We start from the raw sequence: 12,073 nt of genomic DNA on the forward strand, positions 1-12,073 counted from the left end.
TAAAAAAAAAAAACACCCGTGGCGGTGTGTTTTATGTGCAGAGAGCCTGCACCCTGGCTCGTTTTTCTTCTTCGTGTGTTCTGTGTTGGGGATCTTTCTGGCGTCAGCCTCTGGATGTGTAGTGCCACGCTGCGTAAGCCACGTCCAAGAGGAAGCTACAGCGACACAGTCTCGAAAAATACAAATATATGGAGGCGAATGTAGGGCAATGCTGCCGGCGGTACGCTGTGGCGAAACGCTGACGGTCAGGGGGCCGGCGATAACTTTTGAATGTTGTGTTAACAAACAGTAAGCGACAATTCCTGCATAGTATGCCTTTCAGTGAAGCTATCGACCGGAACAACGATAACATGTCTCCTCTTCTAACATCTGCATTCTTGCACACTTCTTGTGTTGCTCAGCTTCCTCTCACACCGAGCTGCTCCAGCAGTGCTCTTCTGAACCCCCTGCCCCCCGCCCCGCCCCGTGAGGGGAGGAACTTCTCAAACATCCAGCGGGGGCTGCAGGAGTCTGTCACAGGCTGCTGGGCGCCGCCTGTCTCTGCTGGAACTCCTTCAGCTCCTGCTTGTACCAATCAGGGGCCTCGGGGCCATTTCCCCCCGCTGGCTCCAGATCGTAACCATAGGCAACCGTCAGCTCCTCGTCTTTCTGCACAGCCCTTAAGGTCTGGACGCACTTGATTGACCCAAAACGAGGGTGGACAAACCTGCACAAAAGAAACACCGTTTCACTACTACTTCCACATTGGAAACGTTATTATGCTAGCTAATAACACTATTAGCATATTTAAAATGTTTTTCTGGGACATAGTTTAATGTTATTTAGAGATTTGACCCTTTTCTGACTTTATATGTATTTTTGCATATGCTTATATCATGATATATGAAAAATGTTTTTAACATCTGTTCCTTCATAACTTTATACAAGACAAAGTGTGCACGTTGAAAGGTTTCAACCCTTTTTTATTCACGAGCATCAGAGTTTGTAAAGTAAGTCCAACATGGCATCATGACTTAAACATAAACGCCACTTTCCTAAAGCCAAATGGCGTGTTATCTGTACGCATTTTGAGCTATCCACGTGTATGTCTACGCTGTATACAGCAGATGTAAACATACACACCACGTGGCGTCTTATCGCGAGAACGTGGCGTGCTTTCGCGAGAACGTCACACGCGTGACAAAAAAAAAAAAAAAAAAAAAAGGTTTAGGAAAAGAACATACGCCACTTTATGAGATCAGTCCGAGTACGTCTAAAGATGGTCCCACTGAGCACAGTACATGATAGAGAATCATTCAACCCATCCATCACTGGGTCAAATCCCAACGGTAACAACTCAAATTAATATCAAAAGCAGGGAAGGACAGTGACCGACTGTAATGCCCAATTCCCTCATTAGTGTCTGCGATTCTTGTTCCACTAATTATGAATCAACTCTTTTTGATTAAAAAGGGACCTTTTGGTTTTAAGAATGTCCAGGAACAGATGCAGTCAAGTCAGTAGAATATAAAGCCTAAACTCACCAATGTGCCTCAAAGTGCCTGTCAAAGAAATGCAGCGCTCACACTGCTTACATCTGCATTCACTTCCTGTCCTGTCTCCTTTGTAAGAAATACAAAACACAATGTTCTATCCAGCAGCGCTAGAGATGAGAAGACGATGCATATACACTTCCACAAAACATCTCCTGGATCAGGAAATGTAATCTGACCTGCATTCATTTTTGGGGCACCCTTTGGAAAAGTTTGGTCTGAATCAGGAGAGGAGTTCAGTTACTGTTGGTAAAAGTTGGTTTGGTGTACTTAAGTTTAGTTAATGTAAATATAATCTTTAAATTAAGTCTCAATCTCAACATTTAGAATCTTATTTTGAAAATGAGTTTGTGCACTGCTTTAGACCTGAAGATCATTTGTCGGGTTCGGCCTTAATGTCTATCATTTTACAACGGCTCGGGCTTGCGCTCTGGGTTGCGCAGCAAATGAGCGGTCAGGTGATGCGTTTCGATTACCGCTAGAATGGATGCTGAGGAGGTGAAACGGAGGCTGGCCTCTGGAGGACTTATTTTATGTCTTTGTTCCAACTCCCAAGTGGCCTATAGCCTACGTTAGTCATGAATAAATGAGGTTAAAAAAAATTATAAAAATGACTCATTCTTGACAAAAGGCAAAAGAGCTGTGTGCGTGTGCACATTTTGAATAATGGCTGTAAACGGGCCTGGGCTTTTAAAAAGCGGTCAAACTAAATGTACTTGTTGGGCTCGGGCCGAATTCTGTCGGGCTCAGGCCTTGCCGGGCTGAGGTTTTAAGGCCCAAATACAGCTCTAGTGTGCTTCGGTCAGTTGGTACTCACGGCTCATATTTGCAGTTGGGGGTGAAGGAGTGGTTTGCCTTGTGACCCAGAGAGGCACAGTATCTGTCTGTCTGGTCAAATGGCTGAGGGACATCGATCACGGTGTCCTCGTCCAATGAGATGGTGTTCCCGTTCAGGGCCCAGTCCTTGCTGTCCACCTGAGGAGTCCATGCAGTCAACGCTTTAACAGGTACTCATGCTGAGGAAAACATACATGTGAAGGGTGGCAGATGTCTTCTCATTTATCCATTATTAAACTTTTAACCACGGTTACATTTAGCTTTTACATAAAACGTCTCTGCTCGCATGCTAACTAGTTTATTTGCACTCACAATATGAGGATGGTTGTTATTCAGATATCAGATGAGTGTCTCTGTGCGCCATACTGTACCTCGGAGTGTGTGACGCGGACTCCGTTATAAAAAGCCATCACGGTGTCCGGCTCAGCGTCCGTCTTGGCAAACAGGCCCTGTCCCGCTCCTTTGATCGTAGAGTCGGCCACGAACACCCTGACACACAGAAACAACATCAACAACAGGAAGTGATGGGATTCCGATGACAGGCGTGAGCAGGAAGCAAGCCTAACCTTTGGCTCTCGTAGGGGTCGGGGAGCAGCGGGTGGGCCGTGATACAGGTAGACGTCGACTTGTCGTACGAGTACACCGGACCTTTAAACACAGAGGCTCACGTTAAGTTGTTGATCCGCTGAATAACTACAAGATTCACATTCCCCAAGTCACCGTGCAGAAGGATAGCAGGGTTCTGCTCTAGGGTTGGGCAGTCGGAGGATACATCCATCGTGTGTGTACAGTTCATACTAGGCCCACCATCCCTTTAACATCGCCGCTCGTATGAGACCTCAACTTTATGGAAAGCTGGATTATTATTATTCTATCAACACGATGGAGCATTCTGATTCATCAGATATTTTGTTATGCCCAAAAGAACATTTGTATATTTATTTCTCCAGGAAACTAATCCATCACCTTACATATCTATATCAGTATGTCAATTATAAAAACTGTTGTTCGCATTCATTCGAAGGGAGACATTCTAAATGGATCAGTCTTACTGTTGGCGGTGATTTTGAAGCGTGGCCTTCCACTCTGGCTGGAGATCACGGTGGCATGGCGAGCCTCGATGATCTCTCCGTCCACAAAGCGTCCGTAGAGAGCCGTGTGTCCGTCAGGGTAGATGTAGCCTACAGCTTCACCGGTCATCTCGCCGTCCTCATTCACCTCCCCGAACACACAGCCTCCACCCTGGACGCAGCACAGTAAACACCCACAAGCACAGTCCCCACGGTTAGCAGAGCCGACGGCTGGGTCTCTGGGACGCTGACATAAGGACTTCAAACTAAGCACTCACAGGGTAGTAGACCCAGCATGCCCCACAGCGGATGTTGTCTTTGTACTGGCCCCTGAACACCAGGCGGCCCTCGGAATCCCACTCCTGAGCGGGCCCGTTGAGCTCGCCATCTACATATGTCCCATGGAGGACAGCTCCGTCTTCATGCGTGTACACGCCCTGGCCCTGCAGAGCGTCGTCCACGTAGAAGCCCTCCAGTGCACTGTGTGTGTGGGGGGAGGGAAGGGGAGGGGAGGGGGGAGACTAACCGTAAACTAACTCAACCCAATTTTGGAATTTAGTTGAAAGTGCACCGCTGTGATAAACAGTCTTCTGTTCAGTACCTGCCATCAAAGAAGAAGAACTTCCCCCGGCCATTCTTCTCTCCGTGGCTGAAGTGGCCCTCAAAACGGTCACTGGATGAATAGGACACTGTGCAGAAACCATGGGGCTGATCATCTTCATCCAATGGACCTGACACACACACACACACACACACACACACACACACACACACACACACACACACACACACACACACACACACACACACACACACACACACACACACACACACACACACACACACACACACACACACACACACACACACACACACACACACACACACACACACACTTATGTGAAATCTGCACGTTAACCCTTTTTTTGGCTACGGTGTTTCGAGTGTTGTATTTTATTGTATATAATATATTAATAGAACAGATAAAGGGCTCTATATTGGTGGGTCAGACCGGAACAATCCCTAAAAGATAATGTTCCAGACACAGGGAAAAGGAGTGTGCGTTTCCATTAATAATAAGCAGATTTTTTTGTGAATGGAGAGAAAGTAGTGCTCCACACATTCAAGATTGGATTGATGCACTGTTGAAAACAGCTAAACTTGAAAGAGTAATCTTCATGAATGTAGACTCTCTAGAGGAATACAATTTAATATGGTCACCTTTCTTAAGCAGCCATGTCCTAAAGACAACAGACGATATATAGGCCTATAACAAATTCAAGTGTTGTATCTCAATGAAACATGTAGTTTACATTAATGTGCATCACAAGAGAAGTAAAGACGTCGTCGTCTTTTTCTCTCCAAGTTATGTAATTGTCATTTTATTTATTTATGCATATGTATATGCGTATGCATATGTACGTGTATATATGTATTTTATTTTTCATTTCTTGCTGTTTTGTTTGTTTTAGCATTGCTGCTTGCATCTTGGTATTTTTGATTGGTCCTTTGGAATTGCATGATAAGATAAGAAGAGGTTTGAAATAAAAATAAATACAAAATAAATGTAAAAAGAATTTTTATATATATATATATATATATATATATATATATATATATATATATATATTCCATTAATAATGCAACAATAATAAATACATAACAGTCGTTCACGTGACGTAGGCACAGAGATACAAAGTATCCCAACAGTGTTAAAAGTGTTGCTAATGAGCAGAAGGCCATGCAGGCAGCAGCGGACACGTCCTGCCTGCTAAGGCTACATGTTCCAGCAGCGGGCTCTCAGATCAGCCAGGCCGCCTTCGCTCGACTGCCAGGCGGACATCCTTCATAATAAAGTCCCTGGCGCTGCTCGTTTACCCAGCGGGCCCAGAGACACGCTGACTCGTGGAGATTTGCGGAAGCAGAAAAAGAACGTAGGCTTCACAGCCTCCTTCCGTCGTTTACAGAGAAATAACAGAAGGAAGATGTTGCCTACCTTCCACGACCTCCTCCACGCTCCCGTCGTCGCTGTCCATGCTGTCGGAGCTGCTGCTGCCTGCTGGCGGACACAGCCCGGACTGCTACTGCTGATGATGCTGCTCTCGCCCAGCGTCCGTCTTCTTCTTCTTCTTCTTCTTCTTTGAAATTTTACGGCAGCCGGCATCCAATACGTTGCATTGCTGCCATCTACGGAACCAGCACCTTAATGCACTATATCCGATGATACAGTCCAGTGTCTATTAAAAATTTGAAAAAACAACGTTTCCCCTCCCGCTTGATCCTAATTCTAAAATACTTTTCAGAGACACTTCTTCCAAGCCAATTTCTTGCAATTTTCTGAGTAGATCTTGTCTTTGACGGTCATAATTTCTACAAGAAATCAAAACATGTTGCACTGTCTCCGGATCCTGACATGAACACAAACCTGGTGCTTACCTAAAATAAATAAATTGCTGTTCAGAAACGTGTGACCAATCCTCATTCTAGAAATAATAACCTCGTCCCTACGTCTACCCTCCCTTCTTGTACAAACATTAACTGAGTCAGTGACCTTACTAGAGATTTAGAATAAATGCCTCCCTTTATGTTCTTGCTCCCAGAGCTGTTGCCATTTGAAAATTGTTCCCTGCCACACAATACTTTTACCCTCCGCCTTGGATAGATTAATGGTGACATCTATAGCCTCCTTTTGAGCAGCTGCCTTGGCCAACTTATCAGCCTTTTCATTTGAGGTAATACCTACATGAGCTGGGACCCAGACGAATGATATTTCTACCCCTCTCCCTGTCACATCTCTAATTGCCAGAAGAATATCATATACAAGATCTTGACGACTCTTTGATAACCCTTTCCCAATACTATTAATAGCTGACACAGAGTCACTACATATCAACACTTTTTGGTTCTGAATCTGTTCAGTCCATCGCACTGCCATCAGAATTGCATACAACTCCACTGTGAACACACTTAGGAAATTTGAAGTTCTTTTACAAGCTTGAGCATTCCACCTCTGAACAACAAAAGCTGCTCCTGTAGCACCTGTTTCTTGATCCTTTGAACCATCAGTAAAAATTAGTATGTGTTCCTGATATCTTTCCATTACATGACATTGGAATTCACGCACCAAATCCAATTTAGGATTTTCTGACTTAATCCCAAGCATTTCTAAATCAATCTTTGGTACCTCCAATTGCCATAAAGGAACTGATGGCCACAGTACTCCTGGACAGAAGGTCTTGTCATGTATAGACATTTCCTGTGCTACTGTTTCCCCTGTCCATCCAAAACTTAGAAGTCTTGTCCCCTCTCTCTACCAGCTTGCCTGAATAGTTATCTTAACTGGGTGATCACACCTCTGCCCCATCAAATTGAACCAACAGTTAGCCTGAAGTTGCTTTCTTCGCAGACAAAGTGGCATTTCTCCTGTTTCGACCTGCAATGAACACACTGGAGAAGATCGCACAACTCCTGTACATATTCTCAGTGCCTTAGCTTGGACTATATCTAATCCAGCTAAAACTGACTTGGCTGCAGATCCATAAACCAAACACCCATATTCAATTCTAGCTCTAATTAAATATACATACATTTGCTTCAAAGAAGCTACATCTGCTCCCCAATCTGTTCCAGCAAGACATCTCATTAAATTCAGTACCCTTTTACATTTATCTACCACTTTAGAAACATGATCCCTCCATGTAAGTCTTGTGTCAAGAAATTTAAAACTTTTAACCCATTCCAAATTCCTACCATACAATTCCAGTTTTAGACTTTCATCTATTTGCTTCCTGGTAAAAAACACAGCTTTAGACTTCTCAATAGATAACCTAAACCCCATTTCCTTCCCCAATCCTCTACTAGGGTAAGAGCTTCCTGCACCTTCTTCAGCGTATACTTCACATTTTTTCCCCTTTTCCATAGGCTAGCATCGTCTGCAAATAGCGACTTTCCAATTCCTGGTTGAACACCAGAAAAAACATCATTAAGCATTATGTTGAACAACAACGGACTAATAACACTACCTTGTGGCGTCCCATTTTCTACTACACACCTTCTAGATATGTCTGTCCCTATTTTCACCTGAATACTTCTATTATTTAAAAAGTCCATTACCCAGTTAAACATATTTCCCCCAATTCCTAGCATATGCATCTTGATTAAAAGACCCTCTACCCATAGCATATCATACGCTTTTTCTACATCTAAGAATACTGCCACAACAGTCTCTTTCTTTATCTGTGCTTTTCTTATGTCATCCTCAAGACAGATGAGCGAATCAATAGTACTTCTCCCCTTTCTAAAACCACTCTGACAACTAGCCATCATCCCCCTTTCTTCCATAAAGTGCATTAGCCTTCCATTCACCAACCTTTCCATTAATTTACCTAAGTGAGAAGTTAAAGCTATTGGCCTATAATTTGCTGGATTACTAGCATCTTTTCCCGGTTTTCTTATTGGAACAATAACTGCCCCCTTCCATCCTGCAGGAATCTTTCCGTCCTCCCAGACTTTATTAAATACATGTAAAACCTTCTGAATTCCCTTATCACTTAAATGTCTTAACATACTATAACAAATTTCATCTTTACCTGGAGCTGAATTCTTACACTTATCCAAGGCATTTCTTAACTCTCTCAGTGTGAAAGGAACATTGTACTTATCCTCTAAGTTCCCTTTCTTTTGAATAACCTCAACATGTAGACTCCTTGTTTCTTCCCTACCCCTTTTTTCTTCTTCTAAGAGATTACTAGAACTATGTACCTTACTCAGTGTGCTCACCATCATTTCTGCTTTCTCTAGGTTTGATATAGCCAACTGTTCTCCATCTGAAAGGATTGGATAATTCCACTCTCTTCGATTACCTTCCATTTTCTTAATCATTCCCCATATATCATTTATATTAATAGTACTTCCAATTGAGCTACAATAATCCCTCCAGTATGCTCTTTTCCTTTGCCTTATACACCTTCTCACTAAAGCCTGTGCTTGCTTATATTCAATCAAATGTTGAAAGTTATGAGTTCTTTTTAATCTTCTAAAAGCTCTGTTCCTGTGCCTAACTACCTCGTCACAATCAACACTCCACCAAGGAATCGCTTTTCTTACTAACTTTCCTGAACTTTTTGGTATTGCAACCATTGCAGCCATATAAATACTCTGTCGCAACTCAATTTCAGCTATGTCAACATCATTTGTTTCTTGGACCGAACTAATATACAACTCACTTGTTTCCATAAATTTCTTCCAGTCTGCCTTTTTGAAAATTCACCTTCCATGACTATTGTTCGTGCTCAACCTTACATCAACATTCAGTTTACATATAATTGGGTAGTGATCACTTCCAATAGTGCCGTCTCCATGCACTTCCCACTCACACTTTGGAGCCAGTCTACTAGACAAAAATGTAAGGTCTAATACTGACTCTTTACCAGTACTAACATCAATCCTAGTCTTTCTACCATCATTCAAACAAACTAAGTTCCTATCAGTCATTATCTCCTCAATCACCTGTCCATTTTTGTCTGTCTTTTCCCCTCCCCACAGTGTATTGTGGGCATTAAAATCTCCACACCATATACCATTATCTCTATCCTGACCTTCTATTCCCTCTAATTTATTTAAGTCTAACAGTTTACAAGGGTTATAATAATTTATTATTACTATTTTCTTTTTATCTGCCCATACTTCCACTACCACATACTCTTGTTCCTTCCCAGCACCCAACACCCTATAGGGTACACCCTTTCTTACAAAGGTATCACAACCCCCACCACTTCCTTGCTCTCTGTCTTGTCTGATTACCATATAATTAGATAAAACAAAATCCAATATTTCTTGAATACACAATACATCAGGTTTCACACTCCTACGATCTATAAACTGTTTAAAATCTTGACCATTCGCCAACAGACTCCTTGCATTCCATTGGAAAATGATCATAAGAAATAAGATCATCCTTTACCGACGTCCTGACTAGAGTGTACAGCAAGACAGTCCCTTATTACTTCCCATTTTAAGTCCAACATGCCCAAATGCTGAATTGCTGCCTTTGCAATGATTTGAATCCTTTCAGTTTTGGATTTAACCTCAGCTGTTGCATTTATGACCCCTGCAATAAAGATAACAAAATCCCTCTTTTCTCCATACTCCTTTTTCTCCTTCTCCTTCTCTTTTACAAGTTCTTGTCGCTGTGTCCATGCATTCTCTGTTGCTATTTCCTGTCTAACATTTACTACACCCATCCTTGTCGTTTGCTCCACTCTTTTCACTGCTTCTGCATAAGGAACTCTATCCTTTCTTTTCACACTCTGAACCTCAGTCTCTCTCCTTATTGCTTCACAACCCCAGTAGGCCGCACTGTGACACCCTCCACAATTACAGCATTTAGGTCTCACCCCCTCTCCACATTCCCCATAATCATGCTCCCCACCACATCTGGCACACCTTTTACCAGCGGCCGTCATATGGACATCATGGCTTCATAGTCTCGCATAGAGCTCAACAGTCCCGCCCACAGCGGGTTCCGGAAGTAAAAATACAATGCAATTTCTCCATTGACAATTGGAGTATAAGCCATAAAATCGTAACCGTCGATGGTAGACTTAAAACCAGCTACGATATGACTAAGCGATTGTATAACATGCTCATATAGCCTAGATGCAAAAAGTTCATGGGGCACCAACCTCGTTTTGAGATAAATGTATTTTATTCGCAATGTCTTGGATAAGTACTTAATTACCCTAACCCTAACCCTAACCCTTAAAGGTCCCATGGCATAACAATTTCACTTTATGAGGTTTTTTAACATTCCCCCAGTTCCCCCAGCTCGCCTATGGTCCCCCAGTGGCTAGAAAAGGCGATAGATGTAAACCGAGCCCTGGGTATCCCATATACACCTGACTGCAGACCCGCAGACCTCAATGTGGGCGGAGTTAAACGTTTAACCCGCCCACTCTCCAACATTGTTCACAGGCAAGCTAACGTTAGTTTAAGACCCTCAAAATAAAACTTGAAAATAACCGTTAACATATATAACAGCTGTTACGTCAGTTCTACTTTACTTGTGCTCATTTAAAATACAATCACTCAATACTTGTCTTTATTGTTATTACTGTAAAGTCTTAATGTAGCTGTAGCCTGCTTTTCCCATTAAGTTTGACTTAACGTTATTTTAGACTGAATCTTGCTGTCAACTAGCGGTTAGCGGAATTAGCTGTTAGCTAAACTAACTAAAACGTTTTAACCATCTATGATTGTTTCATTGCTAATGTTAGCTCAAAACGCCGTTAGCATCTAGGAGGCTACTTGATTGCTAACGTTAGCTCAAAACACCGTTAGCATCTAGGAGGCTACTTGATTGCTAACGTTAGCTCAAAACGCTGTTAGCATCTTAGCTAGCAGTCATTTCAAAACATTTTAGCTAGCTAGTGCCCTAAATATAGGGCACTACTTTTAGTTATCTGTGATTGTTTGATTGCTAACGTTAGCTCAAAACCATAGACAGTATATTGTAGGCTGCTTGTCGCAAAGTGACGCATGCGCAATTCACATCTGCACTGACTCACATCGGGTAGTGACAGCGGGGTTAAACGTTTAACTCCGCCCACATTGAGGTCTGCGGGTCTGCAGTCAGGGGCTTCTCGGGTATCCTGCTCTGCCTTTGAGAAAATGAAAGCTCTCTGCTTTGCCCGCCCAGAGAATTTGGCCCACCCATGAGAAAGAGAGAGACATCATGGCTTTCAAACGAGCAAAGTGTCAGTTGGTCAAGGTTCTAAAACTCTTTATATATGGATTTTTCCAGACATCAATGGGAGAAATGATTGGGTCCTGCCCGCATTCTGAGACACCTTGGGTACCGGAAGTAAATTTCCCATTCATTTCTCCCATTGACGTCTGGAAAAATCCGTATATAAAGAGTTTTAGACCATGCCTTAGGCTAACCAGCTACGACGTGACTCATAAGCAAGGAAGAGAATAAGATAAGAATAAGAATGGAAGAGCTTCTATTCTCTAAGGAATCCTAACGGTGAATTGTTCTGACTCAGCTGTGATGTGTTCCTGACAGATGGGAAATAGACTGACTGTAGACTATAGACGTATAGATGTAATATCTAATATGATATTGTTCCTCCCGCTCAAAGCGGGGTTTTGTTCCTTTCAAATTCAGCCGGGTCATATTCCGAATCTCTAGCATTTAAAGCTGCAGTAATCAATTGCTGACCACTAGGGGGCATACAACCATCAAAACAAACGGCCAACACATTTGTGGAAATGTTCCTGCGGTTACAAAGACTCCAAGGTAGGAAAAATCCCAGCGTCACTGAGAGCAGTGAGAGTTCTGGAAATGCAAGACTGCCTTGAACGTGACTGGGTTTGTAGTCTTTTTAATGATATTAAGAGCATTATTCTAATCATGGGCACCCGAGTATCTGGCTACTGATTCTTGCAAGTCTCAGATTTGCTGTACTGAAATGAGAGAGAAAGAGAGTGATAGAGACAGAAGATCAATTAATACCTGCAGACTAGGGCTGCACAATTAATCGCAATTTTATTGAAATCGCAATAGTGCAATATCCAAATCGCAGAGGGGCGCAATATTTGTTAAAGGCAAAATATGTGTCAAACCATTCTGAA

The 12,073-nt window shown here is 42.6% G+C and overlaps 1 protein-coding gene across 2 annotated transcripts; it reads right to left on the bottom strand.

Annotated features, from left to right (window-relative positions):
• Positions 1-458: 458 nt before the first annotated feature.
• setd7 (SET domain containing 7, histone lysine methyltransferase) lies at positions 459-5,583 on the bottom strand. 2 transcript variants are annotated; one of them, XM_028589310.1, is made up of 8 exons: positions 5,436-5,581; positions 4,041-4,170; positions 3,718-3,919; positions 3,422-3,611; positions 2,936-3,017; positions 2,741-2,858; positions 2,350-2,507; positions 459-706 (listed from the first exon to the last, which is right to left on the bottom strand). In XM_028589310.1, exons 1-8 carry the CDS (start codon positions 5,473-5,475, stop codon positions 514-516), a joined length of 1,113 nt encoding a protein of 370 aa, XP_028445111.1. In that variant the 5' UTR covers positions 5,476-5,581; the 3' UTR covers positions 459-513. The 2 variants fall into 2 exon arrangements, with proteins under 2 accessions (XP_028445111.1, XP_028445113.1); XM_028589312.1 differs by lacking the exon at positions 459-706 and having other exon boundaries at positions 2,457-2,548; positions 5,436-5,583.
• Between the last annotated feature and the right edge of the window lie 6,490 nt (positions 5,584-12,073).

The sequence above is a fragment of the Perca flavescens genome, chromosome 10, assembly GCF_004354835.1.
Source record: "Perca flavescens isolate YP-PL-M2 chromosome 10, PFLA_1.0, whole genome shotgun sequence".
Taxonomy (NCBI): Eukaryota; Metazoa; Chordata; class Actinopteri; order Perciformes; family Percidae; genus Perca; species Perca flavescens.